This window comes from Camarhynchus parvulus, chromosome 1 (genome assembly GCF_901933205.1).
Source record: "Camarhynchus parvulus chromosome 1, STF_HiC, whole genome shotgun sequence".
Taxonomy (NCBI): Eukaryota; Metazoa; Chordata; class Aves; order Passeriformes; family Thraupidae; genus Camarhynchus; species Camarhynchus parvulus.
The window spans coordinates 99,838,755-99,864,652 of NC_044571.1; the positions used below are offsets into that span (position 1 = coordinate 99,838,755).

Here is a 25,898-nt window from a genome sequence, read left to right on the forward strand (position 1 = left end):
AAAAGCTCCTGCCCTGCTTGGTCTTGGGATGTTGTGTGATGGTTGTGGGGGTCAATAGGATGGTTGAGGGACCTGGGGATGTCTGCTTGTCCCATCCTGTTTCTGGTGGGGAGATGAAGCAGACATCACTCCTATTCATTTGTACCGACCAACCTGGCTACACAGCACTGCCTCCCCCAAACCACTGTACAGGCACAGGGCTGCCTGCCACTGGGCCCCAGGAGGATGGGATCCATGAATGTGTCCTAGCACCTGACAGGGTTCCAGGGCCCTGGGTGTCACTGACATCCTGGGGTGCACAGGATGAGACTGGGAAAATTATGGGCAAAAAGGGGAGGATATCCCAGGGACCCTGAGGTGACAGCATGGTTGTCAAGGGAGTTCTGCCGGCCCGGAGCCCACCCCAGTTATCCCTTTTCCCCCCACGTGCTCTGCATTCCCAGCTGTGGGGTGACACGGTCCCGATTCCTGGCCCATGGACAAGTCCCCGGTTTTGGTGGTGAAACCCGGTTGCGTTTCCCATTCTTCACCCCCGGCCCCAGCCCTGCCCCACCGCGGCCCCCCTTTCCCCAGTGCCCGGCTCCCCGGTATCTTCACACTGCCGGTGCCTTCACACCACCGGGCCCCCACTCTTCCCTTCGGTATGCTCCTGGTGGTCCCCTGGTGCCCCTATCTCTCCAAGTGCTTTCCCTCTCCCAGGTGCTCCCCGCCCCGGTGCTCTTCATCCTCCCCGTGCTCCCACTGCTGCTCCCCGCTACCCGCTGCTCTCCGCCCCTCGGTGCCGCTGCCCCTCGATCAGACCCCCAGATGCCCCCCTGAACATCCTGCTCACGGCCGCTGATCTGCCCCGGTGCCTCTCGGGTGCGCCCCCCAGGACTCCACCAGTGCTCCCCGGTGCTCCCCCAAGGTCCCCTTGCTGCTCCCCCAGGTCGCCTCCCGCGATCGCCTCTCACGGTGGCCACCCCCGGATCTCTCCCCGTGGGCCCCCGGGTACTTCATCGGTGCCCCCCTGGGGCCCACGGCGCCCGAAGCCCCCGAAGCCCCCGCCTGTCCCCGGGATGTCCCTGTCCCCCACCTTTCCCCGCCCCGCTGCCCGCCCCTCGGCTCCCCCTCCCCCTCAGAGCGCGGCCGCGCGGCGCGGCCCCGGCGGCGGAGCATGGCGGGCGCGGGGGGCGCGGGGGGCGCGGGAGGAGCGGCCCCGGTGCCGGTGCCCCCCTGGTACCACCGGGACCTGAGCCGGGCGGCGGCCGAGGAGCAGCTGGCACGGGCCGGGCGGGACGGCAGCTTCCTGGTGCGGGACAGCGAAAGCGTGGCGGGGGCCTACGCGCTCTGCCTGCTGTGAGTGGGGTACAGGCGGGGGGGTGCCGGGGGGACACCCCCGCGGTGCCGGCGGGGCATGAGGGGACACCCGGGAGCGGCCATCGGGGGTGCCTGGAGGGGGTGCACGGGGAGGGGACCGGCGCAGGGCCGGGAGAGCTGCGGAGGCACGGGCAGGGAGTCGGGGGGAGGACCGGGGGCGACCATGGCAGAGCTGCAGCGGGGAGCTTGAGGGGGCACCGGCGAGGTACCGCCGGAGCTTTGGGGGGATCCCGGGAGAAACGGGGCGGGGGTACCGGGGGAGAGTTGGGCGTAGGAGTGGAAGTGTTCAGGGCGGCACCAGAGGGGCCTCGGGGAAGGTCCGGGGAGAGCAGGGGGTCGGGAGGGCAGCCGGGGGTGGCTCCTGGGCCAGCAGAGGGGAGGATTTGGGGGAGTGCCTGCGAGGTACCGGGGAGAGCACTGAGGCGTCATGGTGGGGTCACTGCAGGGATCCGGGGGAGCACTGTGGTACGCAGGGCCGGTGTCCAAGGAAGCACTGGCACAGCCCCGGGAAGAACAGTGGGGGAGGCACCGACGGCGGGAGGGGGGCGCCAAGGAAGCACGGGCAGGGGGAATCACTGGAAGGGATCCAGGGGAGCACGCAGGGAGCATTGTTGGAGAGGGAGGGGACACCAAGAGGGCAACAAACAGAGAGGGAAAGCCACCTGAGGAATACAGCAAACATGGGGGTCACTAGTACTGTGCGGGTTGCTAGGAATTTGGGCACAGGGTAGCTGGGACAGCTCTGTCAGTGGATGCTGGGGAGGGCACAGACATGGGGGGACCTGGGGTTTCAGAGGGACACTGGCATTTCTGGGACGCAGGGCAATGGCACCTGCTGTGGCCTGGGTGTCCCAGGAGACCTGGGAATCTCTAGGCAGTGGTGGGATATTGGGCTGGCTCCAGGGGGGCTGTGTCACCCACCCCTGCTACCATGGGGATCTATGAGATGGGGGCCTGGCACCTACCACATACTCTTGGGGTCCCTGAGCCTGCCCATGGCACTGGGGGTCCCCAGCTTCTGCCCTCATGTCTGGGGGTTCCCAACCTGGGAAGGGGGGACATCTCTGTGCTCTTGAGTTGTGCCATGGAACTCCATGGCTCCCAGCTTGTGCCGCATCACAGGTGAGGGCTGACAGCCCTGGGGGTCCTGAAGTGCCTTTTCCCAGGGGTGCACCCCACCATACCTGGGGCCTGTGGCACCTCATTGTGCTGGGATGCTCCTGGGACACGCCACTGGCTCTGCTCGAGGCTGGCTACCTGTGCCAGCACCTGGACCTTGATGTGGTTGTGAGGTGGTGGTGAGGGCACTTGAACTCAAAGCTTTTCTGTGCCCTGAGAGCCTGTGGGAGAGTTGGGAGTGCTCTGTGAGCTGGCCTGCCCTGGCCTGGGGTTGCTGTGTGCTGGTGCCACGTGCAGTTGCTAGGCATGCCGCCTCCATGGTGGCATGGTTGTCCTGCCCTGTGGACAGTGGCAAATGCAGTTTCCCAGCCATGTGGGCACAGTGTGGCTCTGGGCACTGGCTCCTCACCACAGAGCTGGGCTGGCCAGCAGCACTGGGCACAGCACTGGGAAAGCCTGCAATTCCAGCACCTGATGGTGCCATGTGGCTGGGGGGCATTGTGGCACCAGTGTGGGTGACAGGGGGCTGCAGACAGCATTGTGGCACGGGTGCCTGGGTAAGGTGGGTCTGTCATTGGTGTCTCTCACTGCTTGGTGAGGAGGCCATGGGTGCTGCATAGCTGGCGTGTGGCACTGGGACCACGCAGGATGGCAATGCCCGTCACAGGGATGCAGGTTGGGAGGCTGCGCTCCAACAAGGGCTATTGGGAGTTTCTGATGCTGTGATCTCACCAGGCACCCCCATTGCCTGTGAGTGGGTGGACAGGGCTGTGGAGCCATTGGCCTAAAAATAGCTGCAGAATCAGGAGGAGGAAAGGGAACTGCAGCGGGATCCCAGCAGCATTGGCTTCCTTTAACCCTCCCACTGGCGTGCCATGGACTCACTGGGCTGGTTGTGGCACACCAGGACATCTCACTGTGCCCTCACCGTGGCACACTGGGGTGTCTCACCGTGGCACACCAGGGTGTCACACTTGTGGCCTCACTCTTGCATATTGGGAAGTGGTAGCATATGGCAGCGGCGCCCCAGGGCGTGCTGACATCATTGGTTGGTGAGCAGTGCTAGTGGGGACAGTTCTGGTGTGGTGTCCCACAGGAGCTTGGGGGCTTGGACCTTCCATCCTGGCTCACTGCCAGTTCGTGGGGGACACCAGTGCCAGGGTGGTGCCAGTGGGCACACGGTATCCCCCGTGCCAGGGTGCCCACACCCTGCTCTTGGTGGAGCAGGGTGGTAGGTGCCACTCTGTGTGGCACAGAGCAGTGGGGATGTGGGGTGCCCGCTGTGCTGACAGGCTTGTGGCAGGGTGCTGTGCGTCAGAGCGACAGGGGAGTCCCGTAGCTCCCGCATAAAGGCTCTTTGTAGCCAACCCCGGTGCTCTCTGGCCCCCCCTCCCCGTCACTGCTCACCAAAATAGCAGCCGACAGACAGACAGCGGTGCGGGGCTGGGCAGCCAGGGGGCCCTGCAGTCCCTCTGCACAGCACCACCCCCTGTGCCGGGTGTCCCTCCAGCCCCCGCCAGTTACCCACAGAGAACCCCTTGATGTCTCCCACAACTGAGGGGGCTCCTTGCCCCTCCAGTCTGGAGTTCCACGTACTGGTGCTGTGCTGGGGTTCCTCTTGCACCCACATCACACCTCCTGCTATGGAGACCCCAGTTATGCATTAGGACTTCCCACAGAGACCCCTTATGCTACCCTTGTTTGGGGGTGTCTCTCTGTGCCCCCCCATCCTACCAGCTGGGATTCTCCCACAGACTCCTTTGAGTCTGGGAGCCCCTGATCCCGTCCCCCATCCTAGCAGGGTTTTCCATAGTGGAGTCCCATTCAGCCCCCCTTACCACTGGAGAGTTTTCCATGGCCCCATCCTCACAATGACCCTGACTGGGCATTGGGGCACCTGGCAGGACCCCAGCGATGCTGGGGTAGGTCGTACCTCCAGAGGAGGCAGGAGAAATGGGGTACCTGGCACTGCAGGGAACGTGGTGGCACCAGGGGACCTGGTGCTGTGGGGTGGTGGAAGGGTAACCAGAACTGTAGGGTGACACCAGGGGACCTGGCAGTGGGGGATAGGACATGCGGACACAGCACCCTGTCCAGGGACACGGCACAGCGTGGGGGGATGGATGCTGCCTTGTCCCAGTCCTCCAGCCCTGGGTCAAGCTGCCCCTGGGGCAGGGGACACAGCAGCTGAGTGGCCCTGGTGTGGTGACAGCAGCCTCAATGCTCACGGTGACCTCTGTGGCCAGAGGCCAGCTCAGGAGTCCCGGTCCCTGCTGACAGCCCTGGAGTGGGGAGGTCTGGCAGTGCTCCCTGTCTCCTGGAGTCCCTGAAATGGAGAGGGCTTCCACTCCTGCTCCTTGCACTCACTGATGTTTTCACCCCATCTCTTAGCGCTGCCCATCACCCCCTGCCCCGGGATCATGTCCTTGGTTCCTGTCAGCTTCCACAGGAAAATAAATTGTTTCCTGGTGTCCTGGCTGCCAGCTCCTGCCTGCTCCTGCCAGCTCCTGCCTGTGCCGTGGGCTGGGGACAGTGCCTCTGGCACAGACAGGCGGTGCAGCAGGGGCAGCAGCACTGCCAAGGACATAGTGCTGTCAATTGTGGGGTCGGAGCACGCAGGGGAATCACTCTCGGGCTCCCAGCACCCATCCTGCAGGCATTTCCCCGTGGGTTTTCCATGGGTTCCCTGTCAGTTCATTGCATTCCATGGGGAATGGAGGTATTGGAGCTCCTCGCTGTTGGTGCTGGTGAAGTAGGGGTCTGACTGGATGAGTACTGGGCATCCCTTTGGGGCCGTGCAGGCAGGTGGGGGGAACACCAGCCACCCCCCAGCACCCTGATGCCCTCCCTGCTGCCACAGGTTCCAGAAGCATGTCCACACCTACCGCATCCTGCCGGACGAGGAGGATTTCCTGGCCGTGCAGGTGGGCAGCGCGGGTGTGGGACACCCCTGGCTCATGGGCACCAGGGGTCTCTGGCTCAGCAGTGCTCAGTGTTGGCCTCGTGCTGTGGGTTTACCTGTCTCTGTGGCTGTGCTGGGCTCAGCCCTGGCCCTGTGCCACGTGCCTGCCCGGCTGTGCCGGATGGCTTGGCTGTGCCTGTCTTGGCTGGCTGTGGCACTGGGTATTTTTAGAGCAACAGAACCCTCTTTGTGCTGGCCAGGCTGGCAGGAAAAGCTGCCCCTGGGAGGGAGGAGGCTGAGGGACGGCTGCTGCCTGCACCCTGTGTGCCCACCTACCAGCCCAGCAGGCCCCATTGCAACGGGCCCTGGTCCCCACCGTGGGGCTGTGGGGTCAGCCCCCCATCCTGCATGGGTGTCCCTGCACGGAGGGGTTCCTGCATGGTGGCATCTCTGCATGGGAGTCTCTGCAGGAGGGGGTCCCTGCATGAGGGGGTCCCTTCATGGGAACATCCCTGCGTGGTGGCATCTCTGCACGAGGGGATCCTCGCGTGGTGGTATGCCTGCCTGGGGGTCACTGCACAGTGCTATCCCTGCCTGGGGAGATTCCTGTCTCTGCATGGTGGCATCCCTGGATGGTGGGTTCCCTGCTTGGTGTTGTCTCCACCTTGGGGGGGTGCGGTGATGGTGGCTGCAGGCGCTGATGGTCCCGGTGTCCCGATGTCCCCGCAGACGTCACAGGGGGTGCAGGTGCGGCGCTTCAAGACGCTCAGCGAGCTGATTGCCCTGTACCTGCAGCCCAACCAGGGGCTGGTCTGCACCCTGCTCTTCCCTGTCGAGAGGGAGAAGGAGAAGGAGACCGTGGAGGACAGGGACTACTCAGGTATGGCAGGGGGACATGGGTGGGTGAATGGGGTCCTGAGACCCCTGGGGTGGGGGTAACTGGCCCCCTCATTGCCCCACTGCAGATGGAGAGGATGAGAAGCCGCCGTTGCCACCACGCTCTGGCTCCACCAGTTTCTCTGGCACCTCAGCGGGGCTCAGCCCCACTGGCCTGGGGCCATCTGTGCCAGAGAGGCCAGTGGAGAGGTGAGGGTCTGCCTGTCCCCCTGTCTGTCCCCTGCTCCTCCCTGCTGGCTCTCACCCCCTGGATGCTCTGTCTGTAGCACCAATGGGCTCAGCAGCATCTCTCATGAGTACCTGAAGGGCAGCTACAGCCTGGATCTGGAGGCAGTGAAGGGAGGGGCCAACAGCCTCCCCCACCTCAACAAGACTCTTGTCACCTCCTGCAAACGGCTGCACAGGTGAGTGCCAGACACTGGGATAGGTGAACAGATGGAAGGACATGTGTGCCACCCAGTGAGCCGGCTCCTCTTGCCTCTCCAGTGAGGTGGACAAGGTGCTGGCAGGGCTGGAGATCCTCTCCAAGGTGTTTGACCAGCAGAGCTCCCCCATGGTCTCCAAGATCCTGCAACAGGTAAAGGGAATATGGGGACACAGCAGTGGCAGCCCCCCACCATTGACTGCATCCACAGACCCAACCGTGGTACCGTCCATAGGTGCTGGGAAAAACTGTGGAGAAACACCTACCACCCTACCCCATCCCAGATTGCCAGTGGGCTCTGCCACTTGGGGTGGGGGGAGGCTCTGGGATGGGTCTGGGGTTCACATCCCAGTGCTGGAGTGTCTTGCTGGGGGTTCCAGACAGCAGGGCAGAGTGGAGAGCAGGAGCTGGAGAACCTGGTGCTGAAACTCTCTGTGCTGAAAGATTTCCTGTCCTCCATTGAGAAGAAGGTAAGGCTGGAGATGCAGGTGTGGATGGGGGTGTGTCCTGAGGGGTCTGGGTGAACCAGAGAGACTGTGGGGCTGAGGGCACTGGTGGGACTGGGGCAACTGGCAGAGATTGCTGGGCTGGTGGAGCTGGGCTTGTGGGATTGAGGCAGCCGTGGGGCTGGGAAGGGCCAATGGAGCTGGCACTGGTAGGGCTGAGGGGGCTGGTGGGGCTTGGAAGATTGGTGGGACTGGATGGGTTGGTGGAGCTGGGGGACTGGTGGGCTCTCAGCTGACCCTGCTGGGGCTCTGGCAGGCACTGAAGGCCCTGCAGGAGATGAGCTCAGCCACCCCTGCCACCCCCTCTCAACCCCTCTCCCGCAAGGCCAAGAGCATCCCAGTGCAGACCTTCGAGGTGAGCCCTACCCTACCCCCTGGCCTGCCCCCTTTTGCAGTTTTGGGGGGATTTCAGCATCAGCTGAGTACCTCCAGTGTGACACTGAGGGCACAGATCCCTAGGTGTCTCTGGGGGAGGCCAGATGCCAGATTGGCTGCTGGGGTGTCCCCTGTGTCCTCCCTCATCCCAGTGTCCCCTGGCAGGTGAAGCTGGATATCACCCTGGGGGACCTGACCAAGATTGGGAAGTCACAGAAGTACACGCTGAGCGTGGATGTGGAGGGGGGTAAACTAGTGGTGCTGAAGAAGCAGAAGGACTCTCAGGAGGACTGGAACACCTTCACCCATGACAAGAGTGAGTGGGAAGGTGTCTGGGAGGGCCCCAGCACCCGTGGGACTGCCTTTGTGCTGGGGAGCATCCCTGTGAGGCTCTGTGGTGAGCTGGAAGCTGGGGGATTCCTCATGCTGGAGGTGTCCCCATCTTGGGCAGTTCCCCCAAAGCATGGTCTGGGGGGGTTCCAGCACCCAGCTAGCAGCCAGCACGCTCACAGCTCTTGCCACTCCTCCTCAGTTCGGCAGCTGATCAAGTCACAGCGGGTGCAGAACAAGCTGGGCATCGTTTTTGAGAAGGAAAAGGATAAAACGCAACGGAAAGACTTTGTTTTTGTCAGTGCTCGGGTGGGTAACACTCAGCTGGAGGCGGCTGGGGGACAAGGGGTCCCTTGTAGGGATGGGGTGGGGCAGGATTTAACCCCTGGGCCCTGGTAGGGCTCAGGGACAGGCGCTGGGTACCGGTGCCTGATGGCTGGGTGATGTCCCTGGAGTAGTCCCCGTGCCCAGGAGGTGCCAGCTTTGGCTGAGCCAAAGCAGAGGGGCGGGAGAGGGTTGTAGGGAGCCCCTCTACCCCCCCTCACTGCCCCCTCCTGCAGAAACGTGAGGCCTTCTGTCAGCTTCTGCAGCTGATGAAGAACAAGCACTCTCACCAGGACGAGCCTGACATGATCTCTGTCTTCATTGGCACCTGGAACATGGGTGAGCAAGGCCAGGGGCAGCCCTCGGAGGGGTGTCAAGGCCCTGGGGTCCCCCTAACTGTGCTGTCCCCCTGCAGGCAGTGTTCCCCCTCCCAAGAACATCACTTCATGGATCACCTCCAAGGGGTTGGGCAAGACCCTGGACGAGGTGACGATGGCCATACCGCACGACATCTACGTCTTTGGCACCCAGGAGAATTCCCTGGGAGACAAGGAGTGGGTGGACTTCCTGCGCTCCGTCCTCAAGGACTTCACTGAGGTTGAGTACCGCCCGGTAAGAGCCAGGGGGTCCAGGGGACCCGGGGGCTCTGGGGTGCAGGCACTGGTGGGTGGTGAAGGTGTGTGATGCTCAGTGTCCTGGGGGTGGCTGTGCTCTGGCTCTGTGATACCGGCTGTTCTGAGGTGCTCTCGTGGTGCTGGGTGGCTGTGGGTGCTCCAGTCTGCTGACACAAGGTATTTTGGGGTGGTCTCCTGGTGCTAGGTAGCTGTGGATGCTGATTGATGGTGGTGGGATTCCATGGGGAACAGCCCTTGGTGGGAGCGGCTGGGGTGGAGCAGTAATGAGCATTCCCTGTGGACACACCAGAGGGGCCCCCGTGGCCCCAGGGGGCCCCAGCACGTGCTGGCAGGGGGCTGAGGGTGCTGGCACCCACAGGTGGCCATGCAGTCCCTGTGGAACATCAAGGTGGTGGTGCTGGTGAAGCCAGAGCACGAGAACCGCATCAGCCATGTCAGCACCTCCAGCGTCAAGACAGGGATCGCCAACACCCTGGGTAGGGCCGCAGCAGGGCACAGAGGGACACGGGCTGTGCACTGCACTGGGGGGACTCCTGGGGTGTCTGCACTGGGGGGGGTCCTGTTGTTGCATGTGTTGCATGAGGAGGAGTCTCAGCATGTGTACCTTGCATGGTGAGGAGTCCTGGTGTGTGGGCATTGCATGGGGAGGGGTCCCAGGGTTGCACAAGGAGGGGTCCTGACGTGTGTTGCACATGGAGGGGTCTTGTTGGTGCACAGGGAGGGGTCCCAGAGCATGGGTGTTTCACGAGGAGGGCTTTGTGTGCAGTGCATGGGGAAGGTTCTGGGAATGTCTGTGTTGCATGTGGAGGCCCTGGATAAGTGTGCTGTGCACGAGGGGGACTTTGGGGGTGTGTTTGATGAGGAGGCCTCTCAGTGTGGGGACTGTGCCAGGTGGGGACTGTGCCCCATCACTGTGACCTGGGGCCGGCTGGGTGTCTGTCCCCAGGGTAGAATCGGGGGTTGCCTGATCCCATCCAATGTCCCCAATTCCTCACAGGGAACAAGGGTGCTGTGGGTGTCTCCTTCATGTTCAATGGCACCTCCTTTGGCTTTGTCAACTGCCACCTCACCTCTGGCAATGAGAAGACAGCACGGTGAGCACCCCCACCCTGGGCTGGGCCGGGACAGGCCCTGTCCTCATGTCTGTGACACCCTGTCCCTGTGTCCCCTGCTTCAGGAGGAACCAGAACTACCTGGACATCCTGCGCCTGCTCTCACTGGGGGATAAGCAGCTGAGCTCCTTTGACATCTCTCTTCGCTTCACCCACCTCTTCTGGTTCGGGGACCTCAATTACCGCCTAGACATGGACATCCAGGTCAGGGGAAGGGGTGGCTGGGGGTGGGAAGGCAGGTGGGAGTGTCAGGGTCCCCCTCCCAACCCAGTGCCAGCACCTTGGTCCCCACAGGAGATCCTCAACTACATCAGCCGCAAGGAGCTGGAGCCGCTGCTGAAGGTGGATCAGCTCAATCTGGAGAAGGAGAAGCACAAGGTGTTCCTGCGCTTTGGTGAGGACTGGGGGGCTCCAGGAGGGTCTGGTGCTGCAGCCCCTGCTGTGGGGACTGTCCTGACCCGCTGCTGTCCCTGCAGGTGAGGAGGAGATCACCTTCCCCCCAACCTACCGCTATGAGCGGGGCTCCAGGGACACCTATGTCTGGCACAAGCAGAAGCCCACAGGGGTAGGTGCTGGGTAGGGAGAGCTGGGGGGAGTGGAGGACACCCCAATCTGAACCCCCACCCACTCTCCACCCATGCCAGGTGCGTACCAACGTGCCGTCCTGGTGTGACCGCATCCTCTGGAAGTCCTACCCCGAGACTCACGTCAACTGCAACGCTTATGGTGAGCACTATAACCACCCCCAGCATTCTGTTCTGGGGACGGTCCCCCCGCTCCATCCTAATTTCTTCCCCATTCCCACTGGCTGCAGGGTGCACAGATGACATTGTCACCAGTGACCACTCACCCGTCTTCGGCTCCTTTGAAGTGGGAGTGACATCCCAGTTCGTTTCCAAAAAAGGTGCCTATGCCCTAGGGGATCCCTTGCTGTCCCCTGCCCCTCCATGGTCCAACCTCTCCCTCTAAATGGAGAGGCTCCAGGGGGATTCCAATGCCTTGCCTCTCCATGGAGGGCTCTCCAAGTCCTCCGAGCAGGCATACATCGAGTTTGAGAGCATAGAAGCCATCGTGAAGACTTCCAGTCGCACCAAGTTTTTCATCGAGTTCTATTCTACCTGCCTGGAAGGTGAGGACTGGAATGGTAGTGGGGGGTCCCACAGGGCTTGAGAGGGGTCCCAGGAAGCTCATGGCCAACCTGGAAGGCTAAAGGATTGATGCCATGTCCTGCTACCACCACAGAGTTCAAGAAGAGCTTCGAGAATGACAGCCAGAGCAGTGACAACATCAACTTCCTCAAGGTGCAGTGGTCATCCCGGCAGCTGCCCACGGTGAGGAGGGGCTGGGGGCTGGCAGGGTGGTGCTGGGGGAAGCTGCAGACAGGAGACCCCTGCTCAGTGCCAGCACCCCATTCCCTCTGCCACAGCTGAAGCCCATCCTCTCTGAGATTGAGTACCTGCAGGACCAGCACCTCCTGCTCACCGTCAAATCCCTTGATGGTTACGAGTCCTATGGTGAGTGTCCACTCCAGCACCATGCCAGCACCGGGGACCTGTGGGGTGCACACCCCCAACCTCTCCCACTGTCACCCCCAGGGGAGTGTGTCATTGCCCTGAAGTCCATGATTGGCAGCACAGCTCAGCAGTTCCTCACCTACCTGTCCCACCGTGGTGAGGAGACCGGCAATATCCGTGGCTCCATGAAGGTCTGGGTGCCCACGGAGCGCCTGGGCACCCGCGAGAGGCTCTATGGTGAGCGCCCCTCACCCAGGGGGGCACCCTGGGGAGAGGACTCCACCACTGAGCCCCTGTTCCCTGGCAGAGTGGATCAGCATCGATAAGGATGAGACTACAGCCAGCAAAGGGAAGGTGCTGCTAGGTGCCAGGGCCACCCAGGACAATGCCAAGTATGGGGGACAGGGATTGGCAGGGTGGGGGGCACCGGTTCCTGGGGGTCGGGAGGCCTGAGGGGCTCACCTGAGCACAGATATTGCTTAGAGTATCCCTCTAGGCTGGTGTGTGGGATGTGGCTGGGGACAGTCCTGATGCCAGTTTTGTGCCACACAGGGCAGGATGGGGCTCTGAGCCTCTGAATGTGGCTCTGGCCGTGTGTTGGTGGCTGAACCTCATCCTAGAGGGCAGAGCCCCATGCTGGGGATTTGAGCCCTGAACTGGGCTGCTGAGACCCATCCCACGGGGCCTGAACCTTGTCCTGGGTGATCTGAGCCCTGTCCTGGGGGTCTGAACCCCAATGGGGACGTTCAAGCCCCATGGGCCACCCAGCACCTCCTGTTGCCAGGTCTGTTGGGCGGAAGGCCTCTAGTGCTGAGCCCCCCACCACCATCCTGGCGAAGCTCCCAGAGGAGCCCGACAAGAGCAGCACCACAGCTGCGCCGCGTCCCCCTGCCCCGCACCGCAGCACCCCCAGGGACGAGACCACCCCGAGCAGGTGAGGGAGTGTGGGCAGGGCTAGGGAGGGGCTTCCTCTGGGGGTGCCGCGCTCAACCCTGTCCCCGTAGGTCCAAGGCGGATGCAGTGCCGGAGCACTCAGGGGGTCCCCTGAAGAACAGCTTCAACAACCCAGCGTACTATGTGCTGGAGGGGGTCCCCCACCAGCTGCTGGTGCCAGGGGACCCTGGCAAGCCCCCCAAGGCCAAGCTGCAGCTGGCAGTGCCGGAGCGCTGCCAGTGCCCCTCGGCGTGCTGTGGTGGCGAGAGCGATGAGGAGGAGGAGCTCGGCACCCTGAACCTGCCCCCACCGGATTTCCCCCCGCCGCCGCTGCCGCGGGAGCTGGAGCTCCCCCAAAACACCTTCTTGGGCACCCCCAAGGAGCTGCTGGCATCCAGTGGGTGTGAGGACCCCAAATCCCACCCTGCTGCCTTCGGAGAGGCTCCCCTGCCCAAGCTGCACCCCCGGCCACCCCCAGCCGCCAGGCCTGGATTTGGGATGGAGGGAGCTGGGGGGATACCTGTTCCCGGGGGGCTGCCTGCTCCTGGGGCACTGCCCGCTCCTGGGGGCCTGCCGGGAGGGCTGCTGGATGACCGCTCCTGCTCGGTGCTGCAGATGGCCAAGACACTGAGTGAGGTGGACTACGGGGGTGGGAAGGGGAGGGTGGTCCCCCCACCACCGCTGCTGGCCAAGGGGGCCTTGCCTCCCCGCTGCCTGCACCCTGACTATGGCCGCCCCCTTGCCTTCCCTCCCCACTCCATCCAGGAGAGCATCCAGGAGGACCTGGCTGAGGAGGTGGGTGATGCAGGGTGGGTGGGGGTCCTCAGCGCCTCAGCTGGGGCTCCTTTTGGGGTGCCCAATGGTGCTGAGGCTGTTGGGGCGCAGGCACTGGGCCGTGGCGCAGGCACCGTGCCCGGCGTGGGCGAGTGGCTGCGGGCACTGGGGCTGGAGCGGTACGAGGAGGGGCTGGTGCGCAACGGCTGGGACGACCTGGAGTTCCTCAGGTGAGCAGCCCCCCAGAATGGTGGGGAGGGACCCCCACCCACTCCCACTACCAGCCTGGCCAGCCCCAGTGCATGTCTTCCCCAGGGGGTCACAGTGATGCCTGGGTTCTGGGGAGGTCTCTTGGGGTGCTGCCCTTGATGGTCCCCACTATCCCTGGGGGTTCCCCACTGCCTACTGCGGGTCCCCACTTGCCCCCGGAGGGCCCCATGGCCCCCAAAGGTTCTGTGCTGCCCTCGGGGGTCCCTGCTGCTCCTGGGTGTCCCCGCTGCTCCCACGTGCCCTTTGCCTCTCAGGATCCCCAGTGCCCCCTGAGGGTCACAAAACCCCGCAGCAGGGACAGGATGGAGCCTGGGTGTGCACCCAGCAACCTGAGTGGGGGCTCTAGCACCCCCATGTGGGGAGCCCACCCGAGTCTGGGGTGCCCCTCAGGGTCAGAGAGCCCCATCTTTGTGCTTCATTCCCAGTGACATCACAGAGGAGGACCTGGAGGAGGCTGGAGTGCTGGAGCCCGGCCACAAGCGCATGCTTCTGGAGAGCCTCCAGCTCCGCAAGTAGCTGCCACCGCACATCCAGCATCCCGTGCTTCCCGTGGCCCAGCATCCCAGATCCTGCAGCCCTGCGTCTCAGACCTTGCAGTAGTGTGTCCTGTGGCCCAGCGTCCTGCATCCCACAGATGGACATCCTGGATCCCATGGCTGTGTATTCTGTATCCTGCTGCCACGTGTCCTGGACCCTGTGGCCCTGCATCCTGCAGCTGAGCATCCCAGATCCTGCGGCCACGCATCCCACATCCCTCAGATCCTGTGGCCGTGTGTCCGCAGCCCAGCATCCTGTGACCCCATACCCTGGGTCCCATGGATGTGCATCCCAGATCCTGCAGCTGTGCATCTTGCAGCTGAGGATCCTTCATCCCACAGCCCCAGATCCTGCATCCATTCATCCCACCATCACCAGCAGCAAGTGGGAACCCCATGACCTCCACAGCCCACCCCCCACCCTGGGTGCAGGGTAATGGGGCACGAAGGGGGAGTGGGGGCAGGAGGGTGGTGGGTCCTGGTCAGATAATTTCACATGAGGATACCCACAGGGTGTCCTGACATTTAAGTTATTTTTTTATTTATTGGGAGAAGGGATGGGGGAAGAGGTGTTTGGGGGTAACCTGGCTCCCTGTTTGGGATCCTGGCTCCCCCCATGACCCCTCACAGCTAGGAGGAGGAGGCTCTGAGCAAAGTCATGTCTCGACCCAAGTGCCTTCATGATGGGATGGGATGGGATGGGATGGGATGGGATGGGATGGGATAGCTCAGCCAGCCCCCGTAGACAACACTAGGCCCAGCTCAGGGTCCCTATCCCCAACTCTAAGGATCCTGTCCCCACCCTGAAGGTCTCATCCCCACTGTGACGGTTCCTGTCTCCACCCTGGGCATCCCTGTCCCCACCCCAGGGCACCTGTCCCCCTCAGGGTCCTTGTCCCCAAGTTGGATGTCCCATTCCCGCCCTGGAAGATCCCCATCCCCACCCAAGGGGTGCCTGTCACCATCCCTGGGAGCCCCCTCCCCTTGCTGTAGGCCCCTGTCCCAGCTCCAGAGGATCCTGTCCCCACCCTGGACCTCATTTCTGCACACCAGGGGTTCTACCCCCACTCTGATGATCCCCATCCCTGCTCTGGATGTGCTGTCCCCACCCCTGGGGGTTCCTGTCCTCACCCCATGGGTCCCTGTCCCTATCTCCGGGGGTTCCATCTCCACCACAGGTATCCCTGTCTCCACCACAGGAGTCCCTGTTACCATTCCTGGGAGTCCCATCCCCACTATGGTGGTCCCTGTTCCCACCCTGGGGATGCTGTCCTCATTCCCAGGGGTCCCATCCCCACCCTGAGGGTCCATCCCACCCAGAGGTTCTGTCCCCAGGGGTCCTGTTGTCCCCGTACTGGGGATTCCGTCCCTACCCCTGGAGTCCCTGTCCCCGCCATGGGGTCCCATCCCCACTCTGGGAGTGCCTGTCCCCATGCTGGGAGTCCATCCGCAGCCTGGGAATCCTGTCAGAGCAGAGCCAGAGCAGTGCCTTCCCCCAGAGCCCAGCCCACACCAGCAGTGCCTGCGGGGCAGATCCCCATCCCAGCCCGTTTGCCCATTGGCACTCGCTGGGTCTGTGCCCCACGGGGGTCTGTGTGCCCTTGGGGACAGCAGGGCTGGCAGCCGGGTCTCCTTGTGAGTGCTCAGCCCCCAGCCTTGCCAAGTGTCCTTCCAGGAGGGTCCCCAGGGTGGGAGTCCCCAGGACAGGGCTGCTCCCACTGGGATGCTCCCTCCAGGCTCTCCCTGTCCTCAGGGGGGCTGGGGGTGATGCTACCCTCAGACCCCCCACCCCTCACTCCGGCTGAGATGAAGGATGGGCCAGGTGCCCCTGGCATACCCCAACCTCCCCTCTCTGTTACTGGGGGGGATGAACTCCCCCCCACTAAACCCCAGCTCCTGTGTTTGGAGGTGTTTGGTAAACCTGGAGTGATTTTTATCATGTCCATGCTATGGGTGTGGTGGAGCTCTCAGCGTGGGGAGGGGGGCAAGGTGGGAACCCAGGGGGAAGAACTGGGTCCCTGCATAATCTGTGACCCTTCCAAGCTGGCTGTACTGGTCCCAGCAAGGTGGGACCAGCTCCCTTGTCCCCTTCTTGCCCATTTGGGTACCTCAGGCCACTCCCCCAACAGCCTGGCATGCTCCTTGTCACCATCCCAATGCCCCCAAGACCTTCTTCATCATCACCCCCCAAAGGGCCCCTAGAGGCCAAGGGGGCTGTGTGGGGCACCCCTCTCCTCACCCCACTTGAGGGGGCTTCCCACAGGGTGCCCCTACAGCATCCTACAGCTTCTTGGGGTCTTTGGGGGGCACCCAAAATAATCCCTGAGGTGCTGGGGGTCTGTGGCATCACCTGGGGGGTTCTGGTGGGTTTCAGAGGGTCCAGGGGTGGGGACTATGCAGCCCCCCCACCCCTGCAACCCCTGGTGGGGCTGGGGTGCAACAGGGGCTGAGGGCCAGCAGCAGTGTCAATAAATTAAGTTTAATTTGGATTAGTGGCATTTGCAAACATGGGTAATAAATTACAGAATGGTTTAAAAAAAAAAACAAAACAAAAAATGAAAGAAAAGTGGGGAACCCACCTCGGGGGAGCTGGGAGGGATACAGGGGAAACAGGGATCCATGGATGGGCTGCCAGCATCCTCGCCATGCCATGAAACCCACCAGCACAGCAGCACGGCTGTCGTGGGTGGCTGGGCACCACCAGCACCACCCTCCGCTCGGGAACCTTTGGGGGATGTGCGGGGGTCCCACTGCACCCGCGCCAGCTTCAGTGGGAACACCCACCCTGGGTGGCAAGGGGTCCTGGCTGCTCCCAGACATCCCACTGGCTGTGCTGGGGATCCATCCCACAGCCAGGGATCCATCCTACGGCCAGGGGTCCATCCCACATCCCCCTCCCCCCCCGAGCAGGGCACCTCACCCCGGCGGTTCTGGCTCCCTGTCCCCCCTGGCAGCGCCTGCAGCGATGCAGCGAGCGCTGAACTTCCCAGCCCCGCATTTACTGCCCGCAGCCCTCGGGAATGGGGCTGGGTGTCTGCTTCCCTGCTGGGGGGGTTATCCATGCCGGCCGGCGGGATCTGGGTGAAATCAGCTCCTCCCCGCACCAAGGGGCGCCTCCCTAGCGGAGTGCCCGGCGCTGCCCACCCCGGTGAGCCCAGAGCCCCCCATAAAGTGCTTCCTCGCCCCCAGCGCAGCGGCACCGACCATCGAGGGGGGCTCTCCTGGAGCACCCGCAGCGCTGTGGGGAGCCCCGCATCTGCCCCCACCCTGGAGTGCCCCCGGAGCCGAAGGCTCTGCCAGGGCCACGCTGGCTGAGCACGGGGCTGGTGTCCCCCGCCTGGCACCCCCGTGGTCCCGCAGCACCCACGGGTGTCGCTGGGAGCTGCCCCCACTCACGCAGGGCCCGGGAGGGGCCCGGGCCCGGTCCCTGCTCCCTGTCCCCGTTCGCTGGAGCGTCGTGGCTGGCTCCGCGCTGGGGGCGGTGGGTGCAGGGGGCAGGGTGGGGGCCGAGGGGGGTTCGGGGGGCGGCCGGATCCGGTGGTTCGGCGATCAGAAGAGGTTTGTCTTGATGCCGTTCGGTTTCCGATGGAAGGAGGAGAGGACGCCGGAGAAGGGTCCCGGCACAGCCTCGGTGGGCTGCCAGGCCTTCAGCAGCTCGGCCGTGTTGGGGGCTCCGCTGCCGCCCCCCACCCCTGCCCAGAGGGGCGCCTTGAGGGGCTGGGGGGCATGGCCGGGTCCCAGGGGCGCCCCCGCGCCGGGGCTGGGGCTCAGGCTGCCGCCGGGGCTGCCGATGGCGGCGGCGGGCAGGGAGGCCGTGCTGTCTGGGGTCGGGCTGCAGTTGGATTCCTTGGATTCGTCGTCTTCTGAGGAGGAGCGTGGCTCCGACTTCTTCCCGCTGCTGCCGGTGCCGCTGGCACCCTTGGCGTTGGCCGCGCGCTCCTGCTTGCGGAATTTGGCTCGACGGTTCTGGAACCACACCTGGAGGGGGATGGAGGGGGTGGGAGCACCCCTTGCCGCGGTCCCTGGGGCTTCGGGGAGCCTGTGGGTGCAGGCAGCCCTCCCAGGCTCCGGGGTGGGCTTCACAACCCTCCATTCCCTCGGGGGAAATGTCTTCCGCATCACCAGAGGGATCCGTGTATCCACGATAATGTAGATTTGTGAGGCTGGCGCCAGGCGCTGCCGGCGTGTGCTCCGGTGTTGGCAGGGGAGGGCAATGGGGAGGGGACATCCTCACACTGCACCCACACCTGCCCCTGCTGCGGCCAGAGCCCGCAGCCCGCAGCACGGAGCTGCCCGTGGTGCCAACAGCGGGGTCCACACTTCCCGCACCCCCCCTGGAGGGAGGGGGACAGGACCCCCACTCCTACGGGTCCCTACATTCCCGTGGGGACAGATGTCTGCACTCCCCGAGGGGGTCTGAAGCCACAGAGGGGGGTGTTCACTGACACGGGGGGGATCCCACAGAGAAGGACCCCACAAAGACGGATCTGCATCGGCACAGGGTGTCTGCACCCCCAGAGGGGGATCTGCACCCACACGGGGGCTCTGTGTCTGGCCCGACTCCCCCGGGAGGAATCTGCACTGACACAGGGGACATCTGCACCCACAAAGAGTCACTCTCTGTCCTTCCTGGACTCTCACCAACCCCAAGGTGTTTGGGACTGGCCTAAATCATTGATGACAGTGACGGTGCTGTGGCATGAACCAAAGCCCACACTCTGCTGGGGGCCAGGCTGTCCCGCCGAGCTCCCAGCAGAGCAAGGCTGTGACAGCAGCGTGTCCCCCGACTGCGGCAGTGCCGAGGCCAAGTCCCTGCCTGCCGCCCCTGCCAATGCAGGGAGCAGAGCCCCAGCGTCCCACGGTCAGGGTCCCTGCTCCAGCGGGATTTGAGCCTCCCACGCCCATCCCCAGCCCCATCCCCTCCCGGAGCTGACCTGCACCCGTGCCTCGGTGAGGTCGATCTTGAGCGCCAGCTCCTCGCGGGTGTAGATGTCGGGGTAGTGAGTCTCGGCAAAGACCCGCTCCAGCTCCTTCAGCTGCGAGCTGGTGAACGTCGTCCGGATCCGCCGCTGCTTCCGCTTCTCGTTGATCCCCGACGGGTCCGAGAAGAATTTGTAGGGAACTGGGAGGGAAACGGGGAGTCAGTGCAGCGGGTACAGTGGGAGGGCTGTGCTGGGCACCGGGGGACACCTGAGCAGGGATGGATCGGGCAGGGAAGAACTGGGCAGGGATGGATCGGGCAGGGATGGATCGGGCAGAGATGAACCGGGAAGGAACGGACTGGGCAGGGGACACTGGCCAGGGATAAATGAATCGGGAAGGATGAGCTGGGTAGGGGTGAACCGGGAAGGGAAGGAAAGGGCAGGGAAGGATTGGGCAAGGATCGCATAGGAAGAAATAGACAAGGAATACATAAACGGGCAGGGGGATGCACTGGGCAGAGGAATCGGCAAAGGATGAACCAGGAAGGACAAACTGGGCTGGGGTGAACCGAGAAGGGGGAGACCGGGCAGGATGACTCAGGGCGTGGACCGGGCACGATGAACCGGGCACGATGAACCGGGCAGGACCCCGCGGGCAGGGCGGGACGGACGAGGGCAGGACTGCTGTCCCCGCTGCACCCCCGGCCCCGTTCGTTCGTTCGTTCGGCGGGACGCGGGGCCCCGGGGCAGGAGCAGGGCTGGCGGGGCAATGCGGTGCCGGTGCCAACCGGCAGCTCCTTCGTTATCGGCGGAACCACACTCAGCGCCTCCGCGGTGGCAACGAATGCGGAGCGGGGAGGGGGTTTCCAGCGGCCAGGACCTTCCCCAGCCCCGCTCTGGAGCCACCACAGCCCCGGGGATCCCCGGGGATCCGCGGCCATGCTTGGGAGGGCTCAGCCCCAGCGGCGGAGGCGAGCGGGGAGACCCGGGACGGGGGGCGGGAGGGACCGAGCCAGGCAGGGCCAGCCCGGGCTTCGAGCACCGGCAGCACCGGGAACCGGTGGGACCGAGCACCAACAGTGCCGGGAATCCACAGCACCGGGAATCGATGTCACGGGGAACTGACGGCACCGAGGACCGACAGCAGCCGCTACCGACGGCACCGAGCATGAAATGCCGAGCACCGGCGGCAACGGGAACGGGCAGCACCGGGCACCAGCGGCAGCGTGCGCTGGCGGCACCGAGAACCGACAGTACCGGGAACTTGCAGGAACGGGCACCGGCGGCACCGGGAACAGACAGTTCCCGGGACCGGCGGCATCGGGCACTAACGGTGTTGGGCACTGGGGTCACTGGGAACCGGTGGTATCGGTCGCCAGCGGTGGCGGGAACCGATGGTTACGAATCCTGACAGCGCCGGGCACCAGCGGCACCGGGAACGGGCAGTAACGGGCACTGCCGGCACCGGGAACCGATGGTATCGGCGCCCACAGCACCGCCGGTACTGGACAACAACGGGAGCGGGAATTGGTGGGATCGGGCACCGGCGCTACCGGGAACCGGCAGTAATGGGCACCGTCGGCATCGAGTTCCGACAGCGCAGGGCAGCGGCGGCTCCGGGAGCCCCCGGCACCGGGCACCGACGGCATCGAACACTGACGGTACAGGAGACCGACGGCTCCGGCGACCGATGGCACCGAGCCCCGACATCCCCGGCAGCCGCCGGTCCCGAGCCCCGGTGGCCCCGGTCCCCCGCCAGTTCCGACCCCGGCCAGCCCCGACGGCGCGGCCGCTCCCTGACGCCCGTCCCGGGGCTGCCCCCGGTGGCTCCCGGAGGCTCGGGGGTCCCCGTCCCTTACCTGCCGAGTAGGGCGAGGGCTGGTGGTCGCGGAGGGCACCCAGGGCGCAGCTGGCGGAGGCGAGGGGGGCGCAGGCGGGCGCAGGCCCGAAGCCCCCCCGCATGGGGCTGTACTGGAAGGAGCCCGCCTGGCTGCAGGGGCTGAACTCGTAGCTCGCCTCCATGGCGGCCACGCAGGACTCGTAGGAGTTGAGGTAGGAGTAGTCCATGGCGAGCCCGGTGCGGCCCCGGCTGCCGCCCGCCCGTCCCCGCCGCCTCCTGCCCGCCGGGCCCCCGCCCGCCCCCGCCACCGCCGCCGCCCCGGCCCGTTAATATACCGGCGGGGGGAGCGCGGACAAAGGCTGCGCTCGCCGGGGGCTTTTGCATGACAATATCTCCCGGGGACGGCGGGAGCGGGCGGAGCCGACACCCCCCTCCCCTCAGCCCCCCGCCCCCCTTAACCCTTCGTGGTCGCAGCACCCCCCGCCTCGGACCGGCTCCGGCAGCCGCTACTGGGGCTGGCGGCGGGTGGGGGGACAGCGGCCCCTGGGCACCCCCGGGGACAGCGCCCGGCGGGCCTGCTCTGGGACCAGCGCTTGGACCTTCCCCCGTGTCCCATCCCTCTGTATCATCCCTGTCCCCAGCGCCATCGCCATCCTATCCCCATCCCATCCCATCCCATCCCATCCCATCCCATCCCGGTCCTCGATCCTGTCCCTGTGCCCATCCCTATCCCATCCTGTGTGCATCTCCATCCTGATCCCCATCTTTCTCTCTGTCGCCATGCTATGCCATGCCATGCCATGCCATGCCATGCCATGCCATGCCATGCCATGCCATGCCATGCCATGCCATGCCATGCCATGCCATGCCATGCCATGCCTGGGGGCTGCTGACCATCCCAGGGGCAGGAGGGCAAACAACGGCACCACGCCCTATCTCTGGGTGCCCTCCGCCGTCCCTGGGTGCAGGGGGAGCAGGTGGCTTTGAGGGGTCCTCAGCCCCACCCCTCTCTTCTCGGGGGGCTCTGGCCTTTGCAATCCCCCTCCCCAGTTTTCAGCCCGGATGAATTTCAAAGCACCCCATCCCCCCAGCCCCCTGCCGGGACCGAGGCAAAGGCTTTCGCCCCTTTCAGCGGCACCGGAGGGGCGTGTGGGGAGGGGGGATGCGGGAGGATTTGGCGGGATTTCGGACATTTTCAAGACAAACACTTTCACTAAAGAGGATTTAAAAGTCTAATTGTGCCCAGCGAAGGGCTTTGGGTCCCCCAGGGGGGGGGGGGGGGGGGGGTGGGGGGGGGGAAGAACGGACTCTGGCCGGGTCCTGTGGGATCGCTTCGAATCTGTCCTGCCCTGTATCCAGCCCCGCATCCTGTCCCACCTTCTCCCCTACATTCGTGTCCCATCTCCTGTCCTAACCCGTGTCCTTCCCCCTTTCCTGCCGAGCATCCCGCCCTGTCTCTCGCCCTGTATTTTGCCCCGTATCCGATTTTGTGTCCTGCCCCACGTTTTGCCCCATCTCCCGCCGTCTTTTGGCCCGTGTCCTGCCCCACGCCCGTCCTGCGTTCTGCCCCACATCTCAGGCCACAAAGGGTCCCGCTCCCTCCTGGATTCCGTTCCCTGGGAACAGCCCCCACTTCCCCCGCGGTCATCTCGGTCTCCGCTCCCCCGGCCGAGCCCCTGGCCCCCGGTGGGTGCCGGCGGTGCCCCCCCGCGCCTCCCCAGCTGTGCGGCCGGAGCGGGCAGGTTGCTAAACAAGTTAATTCGATCAGGGCGTGGGGCTGGCGCGGAGCGAGGCCCCACTGTCGGGCTGCTGGAGCTGTGAAAAGTTAATTCAATTAAGTTTTCCCTCTAAACTAATTAGGCAGCAATCTGCCACGCAAGGAGCTGCTGGTGCTACCCAGAGACGGGCAGAGCCGGGAGGGCGAGGAGGAGGGGAGGAGGGAGATGTAGGGGGAGAGCGGAGGCAGTGGAACATGGAGGGGATGGGGCGCAGCCGGGGGTAGAGCCAGGGAGCTGACCTGCATCCCCGCGGCTCCCGTGGGATGGGGTGATCCCTGCGGGCCCTGGGGGATGGAGGGACATGGGCGCTGGCAGTGGCCCGGCTGTCCCCGGGGCTGCCCAGTGCGGGGGTGGGTAAAGGTTGGCGGCCCCTGCTCCCGGCTGGGGCAGCATCGGCAGCGGGGAGGGCCGAGCGCAGTGGTGGAGATGGGGACAGGGACCCCCATCCCTCCATCCCATCGTGTGCTGGGAGCTGCCTGTGGGCCTGGAGATGTGTCCGTGTGCCTGGTGGGTCGGGGTCCCTCCAGAGATGGTCGGGGGAGGCTCATGGGACCCTCTCCAGTGGGATCCCTTATGATAGAACAGCTCCAAAGGGATGGGACCCCCGATGGGACCCTTGTCTGATGGGGGACTCCTTCCAGCGGCACTCCCTGAACGGGACCCCTCTGATGGGTGCAGCCCTCTGGTGGAGCCCCTCCAATGTATCCCATGCCAAGGGGGCCCTCTCTGATGGGACCCCTCCAATGGATCCCCTCTGATCACGCCCCAAACTCCTGCAGCTCTAGCCCCAGCTCGGTTGGGATGACAGCACCCACCTCATCATTGCCACCCACACTCTCCAGCCTTCATCTCCCCATGGAGTCCCCCACATGATGTGCTGGGAGGTCCTGGTGGGTCCCCCAGCCCCACAGCTGCTCCCAGCAGTGCTGGAGGCCTCTGTTCACTGCCCCTCTGTTCCTGGGGACAAAGCTGGGGTGCTCCAGGGTGTCCTGAGCCCCCATGCTGGTGGCACCCTGTGCTCTGCCTGGATTGGGTGCCAGCATGAGGTTCAGATGTGGGGAGCTGAATGTGTCTGGCACAGCCAAAGAGGATTCTTCTCCCAGATCCTGGGTTCCCAGGCACTCTTCCTGGCAGTGGAAGCCCATTTACTGTATTGGCACCAAGAAAAGCACCTCAAGGGCTGTGGAGGGCCCATGTGGCCCTGGCTCCTGCCTGTGGGGCTACGATCCATGGGGCTGGCACGGCTTGGCATGGTGGGATGTGGCATGGTGGAGGGTGGCACAGTGTGTACTGGGACAGCATGGAATAGGGTGATGTGACTTGGCACAGTATGACATGGCACAGTGTGGCATGGCACAGTGTGACTATGGCACAGCACGGTGTGACAGAATGTGACACAGCACAGCATGGCAGGGCACACCTGAGGGCACAGCCAGAGAACAGCTGTGCCCAGAGGTGCACACCCATGCACAGGTACACACTACACCTTTGTGCTGCCATGCACACACATGCAGAGCTCATTGCACACCTGTGTGCACCTCTGGAACTGGATCTGACCTTAGGAGGCTCCAGCAGAGCCTGGTGATACTCCCAAACCCTCCAGGGATGGGATCCAGCTCCAGCCCCTGGCATTAAGCCAGGAAAAAAAGCTACTGGGATAGGAAGGGGGTTCAAGGAATCCCCCACCAACCCTCCTTCTATCCCTGGAAGACAGGAACCAGCTCCAGAACCAAACCCTCCTGGGGACATCAGGGTAGGGAGTAACAGTGGGATGGGGATCTATCTGCATCCCAAGGGCCAGTGGTTTGGGGCTCATTAATCCTGGGAGGGTTCCATTTCCATATGTATTTCATGTTCTACTCTTTGAAACCCTGTCTGAGGTGGCCCCAGGAGTGACCATGTCTCCTATTCCACCACGAGCAGCTCCCTGAAGGAGCTTGGACAGCTCAGTTCCACTTGAGATATTAAATATTTCCTGGATGAAGGTAATGAGAAAAAGATTCAGCCAAGGGTTTGCACCAGGATGTCACCTGGCTGGGCTGGGGAGATGTGACAGTAAGTCCCAGCTCCCAGTGGTATTCCCCACTCTTGGTGACATTCCTGGCTCCTGGTGATGAGCAGGAGACCCAGGAGTGCCCTGGGATGAGGGTGGTGATGTCAACAGCTGCTCCTTCTGGGGACACAGAGGGTTGGATGCACATAGCATGTTTATTGCCATAAAGAAACGGGGACAATACAGAGCAAGTGCCTGGTGGCTTTTATCCTCACTCAGTTCCCATTCCTCACCTTGCCAGCCCAGCTGACCCAGCAAGCCCCCTCCCACGGGAATGCCAAGTTCATCCTGGCTCCCGCATGGTCCGCAGTTTGCTTCCCCCTTCCTTAAAAAACTCCACTACCCCGTGAAACCCCAGGACCATCCACTGCCCCATCCCTGAATGGCACCAGGGCCCCTTGTCACACACAGCTGCACCCCTGGAGCCCCTCATGCCCATCCCGGGGCAGCTCCTGCCCGTATCCATATCCATATCCATGTCCATGCCCGTGTCCATGCCCAGCGGAGGCAGGGCTGTGGCTCTGCCCTCTCTGACACCGCTTGCTCCAGCTCCTGGGGTGCTTTATTGTCACTGGGAGTGTGCCCAGCACTCACAAGAAGTAAGTGATGTTTTTGGGGTTCAGCGGTGCCTGGATCTCCAGTTTCCGGGCCTTGCGGTCCTTCTCCACAATCTCCAGCCGCAGGGTCGGCACCTTGGATTTCTCTGTGCTGGGGGAAGACCCCTCTGTGGTTTTCAGCAGCTGCTTGTCCGAGTCCTCCACGATGATCCTGAGGGTGCAGCCCCGTGGCAGCAGTTCCTGCTCGTAGGCAGCTGCCAGCTGGTTCACCACGCGCCGCTCCACCTGAGGGACAGACAGATTCTGTCAGGGAATCCCTCTGGAAAGTCTCCCATGGAGATGGCCAGCTCCTCCCCACCCTCAGGTAGTGCAAAGTCATGCAGCCTTTCCTTCATCCCACTGATTCCCTGTCTCTGGAGTGTGGGTGTGCCACCTCCTCCACAAGACCACAGACATCTCCCCAGAGATGAGGACAGTCAGACCTACACAGTCATGAATTCGCAGAAGGGTTTGGGTTGAAAAGGACTTTTTAAAGTTTGTTACATTTCACACCCCCTGCCATGGGCAGGAACACCTTCCACTAGATCAGGTTGCTCCAAGCCATGTCCAATCTGGCCTTGAACACTTCAGGGATGAGGCAGCCACAGCTTCTCTGCGCAACCTGTATCAGAGCCTCACCACCCTCACAGGGAAGAATTTCTTCCCAATACCCCATCTAACCCTGCCCTCTTGCAGTTT

General features: G+C 63.8%; 3 protein-coding genes across 3 annotated transcripts in view; 1 reads left to right on the plus strand and 2 right to left on the minus strand.

Moving 5' to 3' along the window:
• The first annotated feature begins 1,149 nt into the window (after positions 1–1,149).
• On the plus strand, positions 1,150–14,030 carry INPPL1 (inositol polyphosphate phosphatase like 1). The gene is made up of 28 exons (XM_030951719.1): positions 1,150–1,338; positions 5,339–5,402; positions 6,110–6,260; positions 6,346–6,466; positions 6,544–6,681; positions 6,764–6,854; positions 7,082–7,171; positions 7,464–7,562; positions 7,748–7,898; positions 8,115–8,221; positions 8,473–8,575; positions 8,652–8,848; positions 9,230–9,347; positions 9,869–9,965; positions 10,049–10,187; positions 10,278–10,377; positions 10,460–10,548; positions 10,628–10,709; positions 10,798–10,887; positions 10,999–11,112; positions 11,226–11,314; positions 11,410–11,497; positions 11,579–11,734; positions 11,805–11,889; positions 12,282–12,431; positions 12,502–13,225; positions 13,316–13,434; positions 13,900–14,030. The coding sequence occupies exons 1-28, from the start codon at positions 1,157–1,159 to the stop codon at positions 13,988–13,990; spliced, it is 3,825 nt and encodes a 1,274-aa protein (XP_030807579.1). The 5' UTR covers positions 1,150–1,156; the 3' UTR covers positions 13,991–14,030.
• Positions 14,031–16,961: 2,931 nt separating this feature from the next.
• PHOX2A (paired like homeobox 2A) lies at positions 16,962–21,015 on the minus strand. Its single transcript, XM_030951734.1, has 3 exons — positions 20,792–21,015; positions 18,945–19,132; positions 16,962–17,988 (listed from the first exon to the last, which is right to left on the minus strand). The coding sequence occupies exons 1-3, from the start codon at positions 20,997–20,999 to the stop codon at positions 17,560–17,562; spliced, it is 825 nt and encodes a 274-aa protein (XP_030807594.1). The 5' UTR covers positions 21,000–21,015; the 3' UTR covers positions 16,962–17,559.
• A 3,733-nt stretch (positions 21,016–24,748) lies between these two features.
• Positions 24,749–25,898, minus strand: part of CLPB (ClpB homolog, mitochondrial AAA ATPase chaperonin) — a 74,205-nt gene continuing 73,055 nt past the window's right edge. Inside the window, exon 16 of the mRNA XM_030959143.1 lies at positions 24,749–25,445. Within this exon, the coding sequence (XP_030815003.1) occupies positions 25,194–25,445 (252 nt within the window). The 3' untranslated portion in view covers positions 24,749–25,193. The remainder of the gene's footprint in view (positions 25,446–25,898) is intronic.